The following is a 15,342-nucleotide window of genomic DNA, read 5'->3' as shown; positions in this document are numbered from 1 at the left end:
AGCACCTTCTTCACCGAGGTCTCTCTATTTCTTACTACTCCCACATGGCCTGTCTCACAGGAACGTGGGTGAAATAATACTCACAGTGCAGGGGCCTGGTATGTGATGTGGATTTGCAATGAATGTTTTGACTGTATGCTTTTAGTAGCCCTTTGTGGGAACTGGCTTGTGCTGTTTTCCCTCAGCCTTGCATAAAAAAAAGTGCTGTTGAAATAAGATTGTGCATGTCATTTTATTATTTGCCATTGCTAACTTAAATGTGCAGTCAGCACAGAGCACACAGGATCAATTAATCACCTGTTTCTAGGCTCGGAAAAGCTACCAGAAAGCTCAGATATCTTGACACTCCCCGTCTTTCAAAATCCGGATGTCTTGCCTGGTTTTCCTAGAATAACATAGGAAAAAAGAGTAAGAGGTCAAAAAAATACTTCCCGAGTCATACTTTGGCTCCTATCCAGCCCACGGAACAGAGCTGACTTATAAAACTGTCTCGCTCATTTTCCTGTTTAAAAAGCTGAGGTGACTACAAGCAATCCTGGCCCACAGATGTCCCCTCCCCAGGTGTGCAGCATAGATGGTGGGTCTCCAGCCAAACCTGCTCATCGCAGGGCTGTCCCCAGCATGAAGTTACAGTGGCCATGGCTCTGTCTGAACCCTTACCACCCCCCTACAAAGGATGGAGCCCCTTTCTACCTCCCTGGTGCACCACCTGCTTGGGGAAGGGGTTTCCCCTGTGTCGAACCCATACCCTCTGGGGGTGTTGCCCCATGTTGCATCACCTGCTGCCACCAAGAAGAGTGTGACTCCATCCCATTTGCAACCGTAGGATGCTGCTAGATCCCCCCCAAGCCTCCCCTTCCCCAGACTATCTGGATGCAGATCCTATGCACCTCCTTGCAGCTTCCCTTGACAAGCTGGTCATCCTCCTCCTCCTGCAGCCCAGCGCAGTTTGTGTTATTTGCCGTGCAAGTGCACTGCCGACCTGTGTTCAACCTGATCTTCACCCTCGGTCCCTTTCTAGCAGGAACCCCTGCTCAGACAGTCACTTCCCAACCTGGATAAAATCACTGCCCCAGAGCAACTCCTGTGCTTCTCATGAGGTCCCTGTTGCCGCAGTCCTCAAGTTTATGGTGGTACCTTTGGTTTGAAGTTCTGCCAAAAGAGCCATGAGGCACATAACTGGGCACCTGCATTGCCAGAGGTCCCTTTGACAGACTTAGTGGTTCTATTTGATTGTCCAGACTAGATGCCTAGTTGACTTTTTTGTCCATCTAAGTTGGACTCTTGCTTCTCTAACGGCAGGCAGCACAGATGGTGGGACCTTCTCCCATCCTCTGTGGAGCGTCTGGTTTGTTGCCAGCTTGCAGGCACTCGTCTTAGAGGGTCTCCTGCCATGGGCTCCTGAGCTCACCTTTTGGATCTGCTGATCATGCAGCCGCAGGGTGGTCTGACTAAGCGAGCTGATCCAACGGACAGATATTCAGCTTTTCTGTGCGACCAGTCCCCTGCCAACACAATGAGCTACACCCCTCAACCTGCAACTGCACAGTAGTCACCAAACATGGTGCCAAGAATGGGGCAGGAACCTGCAGGCAAGGGCTGGAGGCATGCCTGCACCTATCCACGGGCACTGCCAGTGCAGGAATGTGAAGCTCACAGGCTTCACAGCCCAGTGCCCGGCTCATCTGATGTGAAAAGTCCTCCTCCACTTTGCTAGAGGGAGCACATATGTTTCCTGTCTGCCATGGCTTTCCCCAGGGATGGGGGATCCTGAATGACGGTGCTTCACAGGCGCCCAGTTTCAGACAGCCTAAATTAGACTCCTGGAGGTCTCTGCCAAGAGTATGAGCTTACATTTGCTGCACACAGAGCTGGCATTCGTTGGCATAGGTGTTCCCGTCGGTCCCACAGACAGGCAAATGCAGGAGTGGGCAAGCCTGCAGTTCAACCATGTCTCCACACACCGGCTGGAAAGGAGAAACCACAGTACCCATTTCAGTGCCAGCAGCACCCATCTCTTCCTCCCACAGCACCCGGGCAGGGGCAAGTGCCACTGGCGATCTGGATCCCTCTGCCCCAGGCAGGGCAGGGTGTGCACACAGAGCAGGGAAGCAGGGAAGAGAGGACACTGCATCCCTCAGCAGGACTCACAGCCTGGGCTTTGATGCAGGTGTGACGCTGGAGCACCAGTACCCATGAGGCTGGGGATGGTGGTTAGGAACAGCCTTTCTCCCAGGCATGCCAGGCACTAAATCCCATCTCAAGCCATGAACAAGAGAAAACAAAAAACTCTTACCCTTCTCAGGCCATTCCCTTCATTCAGCTCTGTCCCTGGAACAGAGCAGAGACCCATGAGTGTGGGAGGAACATGAGGCATCGATAGAGGGTCATGTCCAAACCAAAGGCAAGGCAGGGTTGTGCAGGGCCCACTCAGGACCCGGATGAGCTGTGTGGGTTTTGTGAGGGAGGATCAGTTTGCTGTGTGTCACCTCCCATCCTCCCAGCAGCACAGTGCACAGCTTCTGTCCACAGCTGAGCTGGCTGGGAATGCCTGTTCCCTAGGAATCCCTCTGCTGACAGCACACTCTCCCAGTCTCTGGACCAGGAGCTCCATAGAGCATCCAACACATCCCAGAAAACATGAATCCATGCTGTGCTGCATGAGGACTTTGGGTATCTGCAGAGGGCTGAGCCTGGGTGACACTGTCCAGTTGGACAACGGTCATCCGCAGGGAGAGCTGCACTCGGTGGACTCCTTTTCTGCAGTCAGCGGAGCAGTAGCAGCAGTTCCCAGCCTGTCTGTGTGGTGGCCGAATGTCCCGGGAGCAAGGACTACGGCAGGCTGCTACAGGACCACCACTGTGGGCACCTAGAGCCTACAATCAGTTGCTTCCCAGCTGAATCTGCTGAGCACATCGTGCTTTTGCAAAGGTCTGCAGGTTTTCATGAAACCAGGAACAACAGTAGCTGCCACCCCAGTGTACGTACTGTCCCTACCAGACCCCAGTTCCCATCACAGGCTGTCCCCCATCCCACTCCCAAGGGCAATATTGCCAATGAACCAGCCCATAGCTCTTGCCCCAAACTGCTAATAAGGTGTGGTGTGTTTGCTTCAGTCATTCTTCCGCGCCAAGCTGCCGCTGTGTTTGCTTGCCCTCCTCACCTCCTCTCCAAACCAGAATTTCTGGGTCTTTCTGCCCTCCCACCCATTTTTTGGTGGTTCCTTCAGTGGTTCTCAACCTGCCACCCAAGAGCCGGCTGCCGGTGGCAGAGCGGACTTACCGCTGGCAGCGATGAGAGTCACCAGTGCCGCTGCCACCACCACCAGCTCCCTCACAGGCATGGCTGGCTCGGGTTCTTGTGCTCGTGCACCTTGCTCCTCTCACGGCTGCCTTTATAGGAGAGGGCACCAGCTTATCTCAGCGGCGCTGGGAAAAGCAGCATCTTGAGCAGAGTTTGATCCAGGCCGGGAAGAGCTGGACTGTGCACACAAGAGGGATCACTTGGATACATGCAACCGATAAACCACCCCAGTGCCGTCTGCCAGCGCCAGGTGCTGGCACAGGAGGCTGCTTTACAACCCCTCTGCGGTGTAGGCTGGGTTGGGCAATGCTGCTTTTCTCCACTGCACGCAGTCAGCTTACTTCTGGGCGCATCTGTCCAGAACCAACCCTCCAGCTTTGCAGCTGCTGCTCTTAATGCCTGGCAGGTATTGCTGTTTGGGTTCGGAGACTGCACATGGAACAGCCAGGAAATCCAGGCTGATTTGGGTGGCTGCGCTGTGGTCTGAGTGTTATCCCATGGGATTCAGCCAGGCAGATCCTCAGCTGCCTGATGCGCTTGGCACGACCCCAGGAGGGGGATCCCAAATACACAGGAGGCCTGCTGTCATGGTGGCAAGCCCACCCCACTGCTGGGTGGGATGGGGCAGGCTGGGGGTGCAGAGGGGCTGGAGTGAATGAAATTCAGCTGAGTGGGAGCAGGGAGCTGCAGGTGCAGCCGCTGTCTGTGCTCCTCTACCCATCATCATGGGCTGTTTAGTACCTTGCTCCACTCACCAGTTGGTCATGGTAATGGTTGCAGCTGAGATCGGTAGAGCGAAATTACTGTATCATAAGACTCAGCGTGATGGAAGGGGGCTGTGTGCATAATCCTCAGTGGCAAGAGACGCCAGCTCTTCAGTAAAGGACTTTTCAGCAAGCATCACCACCCAAGAAGATGCCAGCTACTTTGCCTACAAGTCTTTCTGTGTGAGCATCCTCACCACCTCTTTCTGAGAAGCTGACTTTTTCACATCCATCCCCACCTTTCTCTGGTGAATCAAAATAAATCGGTGAAGGGCGAAGGAAGGAAAGCAGGAGAACTGGGTGGAAAGTTAGTGTTGTAGCTGAAGACCAGTGTTGACCAAAAACTCCTCTGGGACAGACTTGCCAAGATGAAGTCTGGGCCAGAAGTGCCAGAGGGCCTCCTTCACCCTGGGAGTGGACAGGAGGTGCTGTGGGTGCAAGGGGCAGCTGCGGGGTAGGTGTCCTACAGAAACCACCACAGCAGGCTGGGAGAGCTCCGGACACCCACAGCACACATGTGTGCACTCATGGAGGAGCTGACCATGACCATGCTCAGGACATTTCTTCCCTACAGTCTTACCTGAGGCTTAGAAAGGTACACACTGGCCCCAGCCGGCTGAGACAAGAGGGAATGGCTTGGTGAGCATCCCCCGTGGCCAGAGTGCTGCGGGCCCTGCACAGGGCTGCTTCCATCCTTGCCCTTTGGTGGTCCTTCCACCCAACTCAGCAGGGCTGTAATTGGGTTTTGGGAAGGGGGAAGGTGATCGATTCAGGGTTACCCTTGCAGAACCATTCCTCCAATCCGCTGAGGCAGCTGTGCACGTTTTATATTCCCTCTTCATGGAGTTTACACAGTTCCATAACCTTTGGCTTTTATTATTATTCCACTTTGGAAATCCCTCAACTAAAGTAAATATTTAACCGCATTAGCAGTTGTTCCTGAGGCACATGGGGGCCTGTTGGGCTTGTTTAGTCTAGTACAGGGGAGGCCAAGGGGATCTGATAGCAGCCTACAACGGCTGGAAGGGCAGCTGATGGAGCCAACTTCTTCTTGGTAGTGCCAGATGACAGAATAAAAAGCAACAGAGACAAATTGCAGTCCTGAGATGTTCAAGTCAGGAGTTAGGAAAGAAATCTTACCCCAGAGGGTAAGCAACCCAGGGAGACGGGAGATCTCCATCCTCGGTGGGCCATGTACAAAGCCACAGATGCTCTGACCAAGCTGTGCTGTGTGGGGTTTGGTGGGTGAGCCCTGGAGGGCCCTGCCACCAGCACCCTGGGTCCTGGTGATACAGCAGCTCTCGCTCTCCGGCACGTGCAGATTTATTTCCTTAGGCGTCCACCTTGTAAATCTGGTCCCAGCCAACACTCAACTATGCAGACATCATGGGACCACCTCCTGCAAGCTGCTTCCACACCAACACTCAACACAGCCCTGGATGAGGGCTATCATGGGCCTTTACAATCTTCCTGAGAATTTTTCCTACAAAAAAAACCCGCCCATAATGCCTCCAGTGCTGCCGCTGCAGAGAACAGAGAACTGTGCTGCTGGTCCTGAGCATGGCCTGGCTCTTCAGGTCATGCTGGCAGCAGTGCAGGAGCGACAGGCTGTGGCCATGCCGCTGGAACGTGTTGTGAGCTCCAGATTGCTCTCCTCGGATGGAGGGTGGCAGAAAACATCTGTGTCCCCTCTGTGCCAGAGGTGGCAGGTCATGCGGTGCTGAGGAAAAGCTGCTGGCTGACATGAGGCTTGATCTTCCTCCACCTGGTTCCTCAGTAGTATTCAAATGCTGCTGCCTTCACAGAGCAAATTAAAATAACATGCTAAGAGATGACAAGGGGGAAATCACCTCTTGCAAACTGGTTTTGTCTTTTCCTGCTTTTCTCTCAAGCACAGGCTTGCCACCCCTGACGGAAGTCCTGCCTACTGTCCACTTCGAAGAAGAGGTGGGGAAGTTCTTCCTCAGGTGGGACAGGAGGTTTTCCGGTGGCTGCTCGCCCTCATGTTGGCCACGCAGCTCCAGCTTCGTCTGAGACAGTCATGCATTTGAGCTTGGGCATTTTCTCCTCCCTGTTGCAGGTATCACAAAGAGGTGCACTCTTCAGCTGTCCCTGATGGGTCCTGGGCTTCCTGCGGTACTGCAGCACATAGGGGAGACTTCTACTTCCAAAACCAATCTCATGCTCATTCCCTCATGGCATGGCCCCTGCCTTTGCACTTGTTCCCAAATGCTCACCAGCACCCACCCACCCGTGTCCATGCCACCCGGCCAGGATCACTCGTTGCACCGTGATCCCTTATCACACCTTTGCTTCCCGGGCGACCATCGCGCTGTTTGCAGGCTTTCCATCTGGCTGGGCACCGGTGGAAGGAGGCCAGGCCGAATTGCATCACATCACTCTTGCTCCACGTCTGCCTGGTGGCCTTATCTGTGGCGTGGCCTTGGTGTCGTCACCGCTCCACCCAGCACCTGCCATTCCTTGCTGTTATCTGTTGCCTTTCCTGGATTTCACAGCTGTTCTCAGCTTTCTGTGCTCGCACTGATATTTTAACTCCTGTTTTGCTGCTCCTTCCAGGGCTTTTGCATGCCAGCAAATGCCGGGGACCCACAAACGCAGGAACAGAGCACTGCCTTGCTCCTGCAGCCCAAGCCCAGAGCCTGCACTCCATCCTCTCATTGCACGAGGGGGTAAGTCAAAAAGGAGAGGAGAAGTACCACAGTCATTTTCATCCTTAGCTCCCTCCCTGCCTCCAGATGGGTTTTACAGAGATGATGAGTCTCCATTCCGTCTCTTTGCTCACCCTGAGATCTCCCCATGAGTAGCAGGGAGAAGGACCGATTTGTTCTTCTCCAAAAAAAAAAAAAAAGTGGAGATGCAGGTTTTCCTTTGGATATACAGGGGAGCCAAAACCTCACATCTGATGATGTCTCCTTGCGTAACTGGGGCAGAGATCAGTCATCACCACTTCCTGGCAATTTTGCCACATTTTCTGGATTCAGACAACACCTTCAGCTAATTTCCTCCTCTCTATTACTGCAGGTAAATACTCCCACGTGGCAGGCAGTGAGTAACGCTCATTATTTATTTGATGATTCAAAAATTTCCACCTTCAGCTGCGATAGCGCAAGTCAGGGTGAATACAGGGACGAGTCATCCTGCCTGCCAACACTCCCATTAGCAGAGGGGACAGGGCCAAGGTGGCATCGCTCTGGAGAAGGTCAGAGCTTCCCACCAAGCCAGGCTGTGTGCTGGACCTTGGGGGTGCAGCAGGCTAAGGGGAGCATCCATTGCACACCCTTTTCCCCCGCTTCAGCTGCCAGCTGGAATAGCTGTAGCTGGGCAGCTCACCCTAATCCAAGGACGCATGCCTCTCCTCTCCCTTGGGTTTGCCTCTTGCATCTTTGAGCTTCTGCACTGCAAGACGCACTCTGAATGCACTTGCAGTCCACAAATGCCCTTGGCAGCTTAAGGATGGTGTTGGCCTTCCTTTTCGTAGGGGGTCTCACATGAGGAACAGCTGTCCAAATCCTCAGTGCAGTAGATAAAACAGCAGAAAACCGTGGATTTACTTTTTCTCCAGTAAATGCTCAGCATGGGGTAAGCTACATAAGGGAGGGGATGAGGTGTGTGCCTGGTCTGGACGGGCAGAGCTCTGAGCTAGCCGGGCTGAGACCGCTGCGGGACTGTGCCCTCCAGCTCTGAGCCAACACCGTTAACCTGGATGCTGGCAGCAGTGGTAGGCATATCAGCTGTCCCAAGCATACCGATTATCTGGGAACTGGGACCCACTGTAATTTACAAAAAAAAAAAAAAGATTTCGGAGTCTCTTTCTCCCTAGAGTTTTTTTTTCCGGATGAACAAACCTGTGCTGAGCCTCAATCTTTTTATAACTTCTTCCTTCTCAGTGTTGTTAATTCTGTCTTGTGTGGGACTGAATGCTGTCATCATTCTGCATTTAGCACCATGCTGGAGGAAAACGAGTGGCACATACGCCAGCTCTCCCCATCAGAGTGACAGCTGCTCTTGGCAAGTATTTGTGGAGGAGGTCCCTTGGCTTTTGCAGGAAAGGCCTGAACCTCCCAGTCTTCCAGTAGATAAATCCTCTGAAGCTACCCCAGGGTGAATTAATGTAAAGAGGGGTGCAATGTAAGAGAATCAGAGAAGTCTTTTTGTTTCTACGAGCATTGAGGGGAGGTTGTTCAGTGACACTGCATGGATCTTTGGCAGCAGAGTCACCCAGTCATAGCTGGCCATCTTTCTGGTAGCATTCAGCAAGTTCGCCAATGACACCAAGCTGTGTGGTGCCGTCGACATGCTGGAAGGGAGGGATGCCATCCAGAGGGACCTTGACAGGCTGGAGAGGTGGGCCTGTGCCAACCTCATGAAGTTCAACCAGGCCAAGTGCAAGGTCCTGCACCTGGGTCAGGGCAATCCCAGGCACAAATACAGGCTGGGCAGGGAATGGATTGAGAGCAGCCCTGAGGAGAAGGACTTGGGAGTGCTGGTGGACGAGAAGCTCAACATGAGCCGGCAATGTGCCCTTGCGGCCCAGAAGGCCAACCGCATCCTGGGCTGCATCAAGAGGAGCGTGGCCAGCAGATTGAGGGAGGTGATTCTCCCCCTCTACTCTGCCCTGGTGAAACCCCACCTGGAATACTGTGTCCAGTTCTGGAGCCCCCAACATAAGAAGGACATGGACCATCTGGAGAAGGTCCAGAGGAGGCCATGAAGATGATCAGAGGGCTGGAGTACCTTTCCTATGAGTTCAGGCTGAGAGAGTTGGGGCTGTTCAGCCTGGAGAAGAGGAGGCTTCAGGGAGACCTGATAGTGGTCTTCCAGTACCTCAAGGGGGCCTACAAGAAAGACGGGGAGAGGCTGTTCAGTAGGGCCTGTTGTGACAGGACGAGGGGTAATGGTTTTAAAATAGAGGGAGGTAGATTTAGATTGGATATTAGGAAAAAAATTTTTACAATGTGAGTTGTAGAACACTGGCCCAGGTTGCCCAGAGAGGTGGTGGATGCCCCATCCCTGGAAACATTCAAGGCCAGGCTGGATGAGGCTCTGAGCAACCTGATCTAGTCAGGGATGTCCCTGCTCCTTGCAGGGGGGTTGGACTAGATGACCTTTGAAGGTCTCTTCCAACTCTAACCATTCTATGACTCTATGATTCATGCTTATCTCCACTTTCTTCTGCACGTCCAGGGGTGCAGCATCCCCCTGAGGAAAATTCAAGGCATGAGACGCACTCCAGTGCGCTGATTGTACAGTGAATGTGCAGGCACACACACTGCTCCACGCTTGCCTTTTAGCTAAATTGCCAGAGAAGGAAGAAGGAGGTCTTACACATAGATACTAAAAAGCATAACCGTGTGTCCTTGAGGTTGCCTGCTATTTCTGACTTCAGAGCCCACCTGCTGTGCAGGTATCATTTTTTCCAAATGACCTGTTAACTACTTGTGTAAGTACAAACTGACACCAGGAGGGAGCCACAACAAATATCATGGAACAGAAGGGCCCTGTCACCCCCAGTGAAACCCACCCTGTTTCTTCCGGCACAGTCCTGCAGCTTTTGGGCTTTGTTGTTCTTAAAAGCTGCAGAGTAAACTTTGCAGTTTGCAGAGCAAAGTTCTCTCTGGGACATCTCGTTTATGTTGAGATAGTGATATCCTCAGTTAACTCACATCCTTGCTTTATTTTTTACTCTCATGCTATGGCCATCTACATCTGTCCTGGCAAATCAGAGCAGAACTAGAAGCATTGCAAGCAGATTACTTTTGATTAGCCAGATGCTAACATGGAGTTTCTCCTTTGTGAGCCTGTCAGGCAAAATGACCTCAACAGTGGCACCAAACCACATCTTTCTGCTTAACCTTCATCCCAGATTCTGCTCTGGAAAATACACTGTGCAAGGGCCCAGACAGGTCCTGGCATCTCTGGACAGATGCTATTCTTGCTGCTGTCTGTCCCAGAAGGCAAAGCAGTCCATAAGGAACTGCACTGCTGATAATGACAAGCACAAAACCTGAGCACCGTTGTCATGGATTTAAGTTTAAATTGCTGTAACACATGATCCGGGCTGTGTGTTATAGGAGGTACTACAGCAGAAGCCACCTAAACCAAGAGAAGATGAACATTGGAAAGGACTCGGCAGGTGCATCAGTGACCCAACCTGAGCTGGCTTTGGAAACAGATTTTGGCAAGGCCCATTTAACCTTGTTTTGGTGGCTAGAATGGGATGTGTATGGCACCATACTTTGGGCTGGGCCACGATGGCTACATGGCCCCCTCCCCCCCCGAAAGAGATAAAGGAATTATTCAGGTTAAAAATGCCAAAGAGTGTAACTAAGAAAAGGTGGAAGTTCTTCTTCATGTAGATGTGTGCAACTGCAGGTAGAATATGGCTTCTTCCCTGGCAATGAGTTTCTGTGCAGTTTAAGTTGGTTTTTTTTTATCTTTTACTCCTCAACCCACACACAAACAAAGCTTTGCAGGCACCTCCCTGTACTCTGACAGGCCTGGCTGGCTGTCTTTTGCAGAGGATGATCCTCACTCCCTTGCCAAGGAGAGCACACAAAACGGGACTTGAGACATGAGACACAGCTTAGCGCCATCCAGTTAAAGAGACACACAGGCATTTGTCATAGGATGGTCTATGGCAGCACCTGCTGTTTCGGGGCTGCTTGGCACCTTTACACTGTGCAAAACCACCCAACAAAACTGATTCACTGTTGGCAGCAGAACTTGAAGGGGAACTGTGCAAAAAGACCTTCAGGTTTGTAAATTTTATGTCAGATGTGAGTCTCGCACTCTGCAAGCTGGACCAGTTTCAAGCCTTTATTTCAAGTAGTGAGCACTGTAAATTTTAGGTAGACAAAGCTTGTTGTATGGCCGCTTATGAGACTTCTTTCCATGGAGGCAGTGCTGTCCCTGATTTGACTCTTCCGGGCTTTCAGCAAAGGGCAGATGGATGTTGCTGTTGGATCTCCAGAGATTTGTGCCTCTCTTCACTTGTTCCTCTGCTATCTCCCTGCTTTGCCTGCTAGCTGTCCCTCCAGCTGAAATCAGCTCTTCCCAACCCTCCTCTTAAACCAGTGCCTTGGCAGAAGAGCTCTGCAGCCCACACAGTGGCATGCGGTGGCCTCACAGAGCTACAGCCCGAGAGCAGGAGGCCATGCTGGGACACTCAGCCTCATGGCTCTGCAGCAAGGTGACCTGCAGGCAGGATGGAGCCATGGCCTTGCTTCTGGCCTCTGCCCTGTGGAAATGCACAGCTCCACACTGCTGCCACGATGATGACACTGGAAAAAAAAAGACGAATGTGCCTGCCTGGTGCAGCGCTGCTCACCCACTCACCTGCTTAACATGCTCTAGAGTGAGGGTGAGACAGGAGAAGAGAGACCAGCACTGGGGATGTCCCTGAGGTTTTGTGTGGCTTAAAGGAAGCAATGACCTCCAAAAGCTTATGTGAGCCCAAACTCTCATGAGAAGCCGACAGTGTGATGCATGCTGAGCTTGGGGTAAGCTGGTCGGAGAGCTGCTGCATAGGCTGTGCTTCTCTGTCCCTTCCCTGGACAGAAAAGGGCTTGTGAGGCTTGACACAGGGACACTCAGAAGGGCTAGACCAGCTCCTGCACCCCTCTTGTCCCAGCCACCTTCAACTCCACAGGGCCATGCACTCAGAGGGGCCACATTTTGCTGTGGGCCAGGGGCAGGGCATGTCCGTGTGGACACAGCCCTGTGCAGCTGGTGGTTACCACATGCTGCCCCGCGGGTAAGGAGTGGGTGCCCTGTGGCAGCAGCTGGTGCTACCCCTATGGCTAAAATGCTGATGTCAGCTAGATCACACAAAACAAATCCTTCTGTGAGCTGCAGAATTCATAAACCCCCTATTTGGTGCATATTCTCCTTTCCTGGATTCTGCCATGCTCCTTGAGAACTTTGCTTTTATTCTAAGAAACCTCCCTCTTCCCCCTCATACTTTGATGCTAGCTACAAATGTCTTGCCACATTACCAGTGATCTTTCACTCTGTTGCACCCTGATGGCTTGTTTCAGCAAGTATTTTGGATGTTTATGATCTTGTCCAACTGCCAAGTTTGATTAAAATCAGACCTACAAGTCATTAGGCATGGTGAATGGACAGATGAATTCACGTGCAGCGAAGCAGTATAGTCACACAGCAGTTAATTTTAGGGAGAAAAAGGCCAAAAATTAACTTCACCAAAAAAGAACATCACCACCACAACGAAGCCGGGCAGCTCGACGTTGATTCCAGTATGACTGGTAAGGTGAGATCTCCAAGGACTCTTCACAGGTTGGGCTGGGGTGGAGATTGCAATGGAGAAAAGCTGGAGGGGGTTGACGTGCAATGTGCACAGCCGGACCTTGCCTAAGGGTATGACGTATGCTTTTTTCCTTAAGGCTTGTATTTCTATTTCCTTGTTCACGGGTTCCATAAGACAAAAAATAGGTGTGCTGTTGTGTACTTAGATTTATATACCTTTATTTACTCATACACACATGATTGCACGCTTGCGTATATGCAGACCGCAAATGATCCCAGCTGCAAGAGAGGCTTCTTTCATCACAAAGCCCTGCTCTACCAGAGCCGTGTTGAGTGAGAGCAAGACAGTGGTCCCGTGGCAAAAATGGCAGTATTTTCATAACACACAAAACATAGCAGGCATTCATGGCAGGGCACTACAACAGACCTGTGGAAAAAAGTGTTCGACACTTCCTAACCCTCTGATGTTCAGACTAAACATTGTGCTGTAACTTCTTTTGCTACTGCTTGTGACATACTTAATAGTGTCACAGGAAATCAAATTGACTCTACTTTGAGTGACAATTGGGGTGTGACTCTCAACGTGAGTCAGGGAACTTTCCCTACAAGAGCCCAGTTCAAAGCTCAAAGAGAGAAAAGATGAATTTGATAGCACAAGTCCAGATATTTGCTGACAGCAGTGAAACACAGAAACTCTGGATCAACCTGCAAGTCCTGAAGAATGGATTGTCTGCTGAGAGTCACATTGCTGGGTTGCCTTTTGCCAACTGATCCATAAAAGATGTCTGGAGAGCCTGGAGGCTTTGAAACCTGGGTTTGCTCGTTGAAGAAGGCAATTTACGAGCTGATCCTTACTTGAATGTTCTTTATCAGCAGTGACGGCATTAGTGTCATGGAGAGCAGCGTTGTCGTCGTGATGCTCAGAACATCAGGTTTAACCAAAGCAAAAGGTCATTATTGGACTGACTTGCAAAAGGGGTCAGAAAGAATGGAGAAATGTGTAAGTGGACAGAAAAGAGGAAGCAGACATCTCTGGTCATGCACCTTGACTGCAGGATAATTTTCTCCTTGAGCTTCCTCATAGCAAAAACGATGCCCATCTTCCAATGGAGCTTCCAGGTGGCTAGCGGAAGCCACTTGGGAAGGGCAAAGAGACCTGAAGTTGGCTCCTTGTCCTGCCAGAAAAAAATAAACTCCTTTGTCCCAGAGCAAGGTAGACTTGTCCAGATTCAGGATTGCTCTGGGAGATCGCTGACCATTTCAGTTTTTAAAGACGAGCGCAGTCTCTCACTTCCTGGGCTTTCTCTTCCTGTTTCTGCTCTCTCAGCACAGCATCACAAACTAAGACCATGCCCTGCTGGTTTTCACCACGGCCAGTAATAAAAAAGCAAAGGTCCCTTCCTACCCAAACTGTTCTATGATTCTGTGTGTGCTTGCTTCTGTGCAGCATTGAACAGCTATAGTCCGTGGGATCAGATGACAAAATATCGAGGTCTAGCCGGTCCAAACCCCAACACAAACCAAAGGAAATAGCCACATGCAGCGTCTGATCTCACAGAAGAGTGCCAGTCTTCAGACTAGGAAACAGTGGTGTTGTTGGAGGTCAGAGGATGGGACACGGTACACTTCTTCAAAGACCACAGGCGGCTTATTAAGCAGGAAGAGTACCTGCGAGCAGTCATGGAATGAACATTGAAGGAGCATCCAAAGATGTTGGACAAGAGCCCAGCTCCACAGACCAGCACTTTGGCAGCCCACCAAGCAGCACTGGAGGCTGCTGAAATCAGCAGACCACGAGGGCTGGGGGAAGTGGGAGTGGTGTGTGCGTCTGCTGGGAAGTAGTTTTAACCAATGAGAAGAACATAGATTCACTTCTTGTAGTGACTTTGCTTTCATGAGACAAAATAAACAGTAACATTAAATAGTAGCATTAAGGACTACCGGCAGTTGAAAACCACTTGAGTGTCACCCGGTGTCCGTGAAGCACTCTGAGGCTCACGGGGCTCACCAGATAGATGCACGTCTGCCAGACCGCCAGCAGGATTTTGCCTGGTCAGCTGTCAGCCTCGCTTACCCCGTCAGCACCGAGGCCCACTGACCCCTCTGCAGTCAGCCGCAAGCAAGGTGCCTGCAGTGCCTGGGAGCAGCGCAAGGTTAGTGCTGGCTTCCTGACTGCCCCTGCTCTTACTGAAGGGCAGCGCTGAACCGTCCCACCATCACCGCTACTGGCTGGGATGGGGTTACGGGGCAGCTCCATGGAGGTTTCTTTCCCAGCTCATGGACTCACCACTTCTAAGAAACATATGCAATTTTGTGGGACGTTGGATGGTGCCCGGACCTGCTTGCCCAGGCACTTCTGGCTTGATGATGGACATAAGGGAACTCCTTCCTCAGGAATGTGGGACAGCTCTGGGACAGGGCACCACAGAGGTGGAGATCCCAGGGCTAGGCGGTTTTCAAGGCTCAGCGGGACAAAACCACAGCGGACTTCACCTGCTGCTGGCTGCCTTGCTGTCTTGCTCCAAGCAGAACATTTGGCTGGAGACCTCCAGAAGACCCCACCACCAGCACTGCTGGCGTCCCACAATTTGTTCAACAAAAAGGTGGTCCTGGCCTTTTTTGCTTTGCAGAAAACGCGTTGAAACAAGCTCCACCGAACTGATGGAAAACTACAGTTTATGCTTAATCGTGCCAAGTGAAGACTACCTGCACCCCTCCAAGGGGCAGGAACCCAAATGCAACCTGTGCTACCCCGCAGCGCCTCACAGCTGCCTCGGGCCCGTTGCTGCAGCCCAGCGTTTTTGCACGCTGCTACAGCGACCCGCAAGAACCTGCAGCCACGGTTCCTACACGGCGGTACCGGGTACCGAGCTCGAGAGAGAAGAGGGGTGAGGGCCCAGGGCCCAGCCCCGCCACGGGGGCTGCGCGGGGAGACGCCGCGGAGGCCAGTGAGATGCGGGGGCGGGGGGGATGCCGGGCCGGGATGCTG

The 15,342-nt window shown here is 52.0% G+C and overlaps 1 protein-coding gene across 1 annotated transcript; it reads right to left on the bottom strand.

Moving 5' to 3' along the window:
- Positions 1 to 330: 330 nt before the first annotated feature.
- On the bottom strand, positions 331 to 3,349 carry SPINK4 (serine peptidase inhibitor Kazal type 4). The gene is made up of 4 exons (XM_086771494.1): positions 3,283 to 3,349; positions 2,297 to 2,331; positions 1,855 to 1,967; positions 331 to 385 (listed from the first exon to the last, which is right to left on the bottom strand). The coding sequence occupies exons 1-4, from the start codon at positions 3,341 to 3,343 to the stop codon at positions 331 to 333; spliced, it is 264 nt and encodes an 87-aa protein (XP_086627620.1). The 5' UTR covers positions 3,344 to 3,349.
- Positions 3,350 to 15,342: the final 11,993 nt, after the last annotated feature.

This window comes from Chlamydotis macqueenii, chromosome Z (genome assembly GCF_036417535.1).
Source record: "Chlamydotis macqueenii isolate bChlMac1 chromosome Z, bChlMac1.mat, whole genome shotgun sequence".
NCBI lineage: Eukaryota > Metazoa > Chordata > Aves > Otidiformes > Otididae > Chlamydotis > Chlamydotis macqueenii.
The sequence above is the reverse complement of the archived record's forward strand: the minus strand, read 5'-3'. Positions and strand labels throughout refer to the sequence as shown.

Coding starts and splice junctions, on each gene's coding strand:
- SPINK4 (XM_086771494.1), bottom strand. CDS start 3,343: ATGCCTGTGAGGGAGCTGGTGGTGGTGGCAGCGGCACTGGTGACTCTC. Junction 1,968..2,296: donor AAGGGAATGGCCTGAGAAGG/GTAAGAGTTTTT, acceptor TCTCCTTTCCAG/CCGGTGTGTGGAGACATGGT. Junction 386..1,854: donor CAGCTCTGTGTGCAGCAAAT/GTAAGCTCATAC, acceptor ATGTTATTCTAG/GAAAACCAGGCAAGACATCC.